The sequence below is a fragment of the Apaloderma vittatum genome, unplaced genomic scaffold (assembly GCF_000703405.1).
Source record: "Apaloderma vittatum isolate BGI_N311 unplaced genomic scaffold, ASM70340v1 scaffold37313, whole genome shotgun sequence".
Lineage (NCBI taxonomy): Eukaryota > Metazoa > Chordata > Aves > Trogoniformes > Trogonidae > Apaloderma > Apaloderma vittatum.
This window is the reverse complement of record NW_009708046.1, coordinates 1-1,780: the sequence shown is the minus strand read 5'-3', so window position 1 is coordinate 1,780 and position 1,780 is coordinate 1. Positions and strand designations below refer to the sequence as shown.

The following is a 1,780-nucleotide window of genomic DNA, read 5'->3' as shown; positions in this document are numbered from 1 at the left end:
CACGACAGCCTCCAGTCCGTCTCCAGCCTGCACGAGAGCTTCAGGTCCTCCAGCATCAACGGTGACAGCCTTGAATCCCTTTCCAGCCTGAGCAGCGGGTCCACCAGCCGGCACAGCGGCCTCGCCTTTACCAGCCAGTGAGACGGCCTGTGTCCCCACACCCCGTGTGCTGCCCTCTGGCTCACTTCCAGCTACTGTGAGAGCTTCCAGGTTTCTGCCCTTCATTTAGAAGGCTACGTTCTTCCAGTTGACTCTTCCTGCACCCAGTGCAATAACCTCAAATGCTCACTGTCCGTGGCTGCCATTCCCATGCTTCAGAGAGGCAGTGCTCATTATTACCTGCAGTGTTAACACTGGGGGGTTTTGTCATCGGTTAAGAATGGAGGTACGTGGTCCTCAGAGGAATCCCAGCTACCTCTCTGAACTCTATCAGAACATGTTGAGGGCTGAAGCACCACCAGGACGAGGGCAGCAGCAGCGCCCAGCAGTCCCTACAGGTAGCAGCAGGACTCTTTGGAGCACTCTTCCAGCCAAAGGGGGCCCCCAGCCAAATAAGCTTCAGAGCAATGCTCCCTCCAGCTGTGATCCAGCATTACGGCCTATCATACGCCGCCGAGCGAGATCTTTACCTACATCCCCCGAAAGAAGGAAGCGAGCGGCAGTTCAGTGTCAAGTTCCTGGTTGCCAGAATCGTATGAACCGGGTGAGATTTGCTGATGCTTTGGGCTTGGACCTCACTGAAGTGAAAGTCTTCCAGACTGGGGAGGATCCATCAATCCCCTTGCACGTCCTTTCCAGGCTCTCTATAAACTCAGACCTCTGGTACAGCAACTCATACTTGGAGTTTACTATGCAGTGCTTGGTACCTGACTTCCAGCAGCCTGCAGACTGCATGGATTTCTCCTCCCGACTTCAGGAGCAGCAAGTGTGTCTAGAACGAGTGACCAGCTCAGATTTGGGGCTCAGTGGCACCATTCACGTTCGCAATGTTGCTTTTGAGAAGCAGGTGTCTGTGCGATACACCTTCAACCAGTGGAAAAGCCTCCATGAAGTCTGTGCTCATTGGCAGAGTAGCATCCCTGAGAAAAATGGGCAGGATCAGGTTGATGTTTTCAGTTTCTTTCTCCCTGTGCCTCCTTTCCTCCTTCAGCTGTGCTCTGTAGTCCAGTTTGCAGCAAGGTACCAAGTCAATGGCCAGGAGTACTGGGACAACAACAGAGGCAATAACTACAGCCTTACCTGCCGGACTCACCCCCTTAAGATGCCTCGAGAATGCGAGGAGAGCTGGATCCACTTCATTTGAACAAGAAAGGGGACGCAGAGCAGCATGTCAGTAGGCTCGGTGGTGCTGTCTTCCTTGGCATGGCTCTCTGCTTCTATGGAAACAGTCTTCTTTTTGGAACCTGATGAAGTGTTCCAGGACAGGGAAGTAGCCAATGACCTGTACAAACTGTTCTAAACCTCTCAGAAAGTAAAAAGGGCCAAAATGTGCATTGAGTTACAGCTGTTGGAAGCTTGAGTGATTTCTTGGAGTGCATGACCCATTGCAGAATGATTCCAAGGCATGCTGTCAGGCTACCAGAGAGCAAAACAGGAGTCTTCTTGCTAATAATACTCTAGAATATATCTAATTGAAGTATTTTAACATTTTCTACTGCCTGTTTTCTAAAGGGACGGTGTAGCTTTACTGGTTTTGTTTCTAATTGTGTTTATATTACCTCACCAAGTCTGGGCACTATTCCATTTATACGTAATTTGGATGGCAGACACTGTAGGGAGT

General features: G+C 50.6%; 1 protein-coding gene across 1 annotated transcript; it reads left to right on the top strand.

Annotated features, from left to right (window-relative positions):
• Window positions 1–379: 379 nt before the first annotated feature.
• On the top strand, window positions 380–1,303 carry LOC104269408 (protein phosphatase 1 regulatory subunit 3D-like). The gene has a single exon (XM_009866417.1). It carries the CDS (start codon window positions 380–382, stop codon window positions 1,301–1,303), a length of 924 nt encoding a protein of 307 aa, XP_009864719.1.
• Window positions 1,304–1,780: the final 477 nt, after the last annotated feature.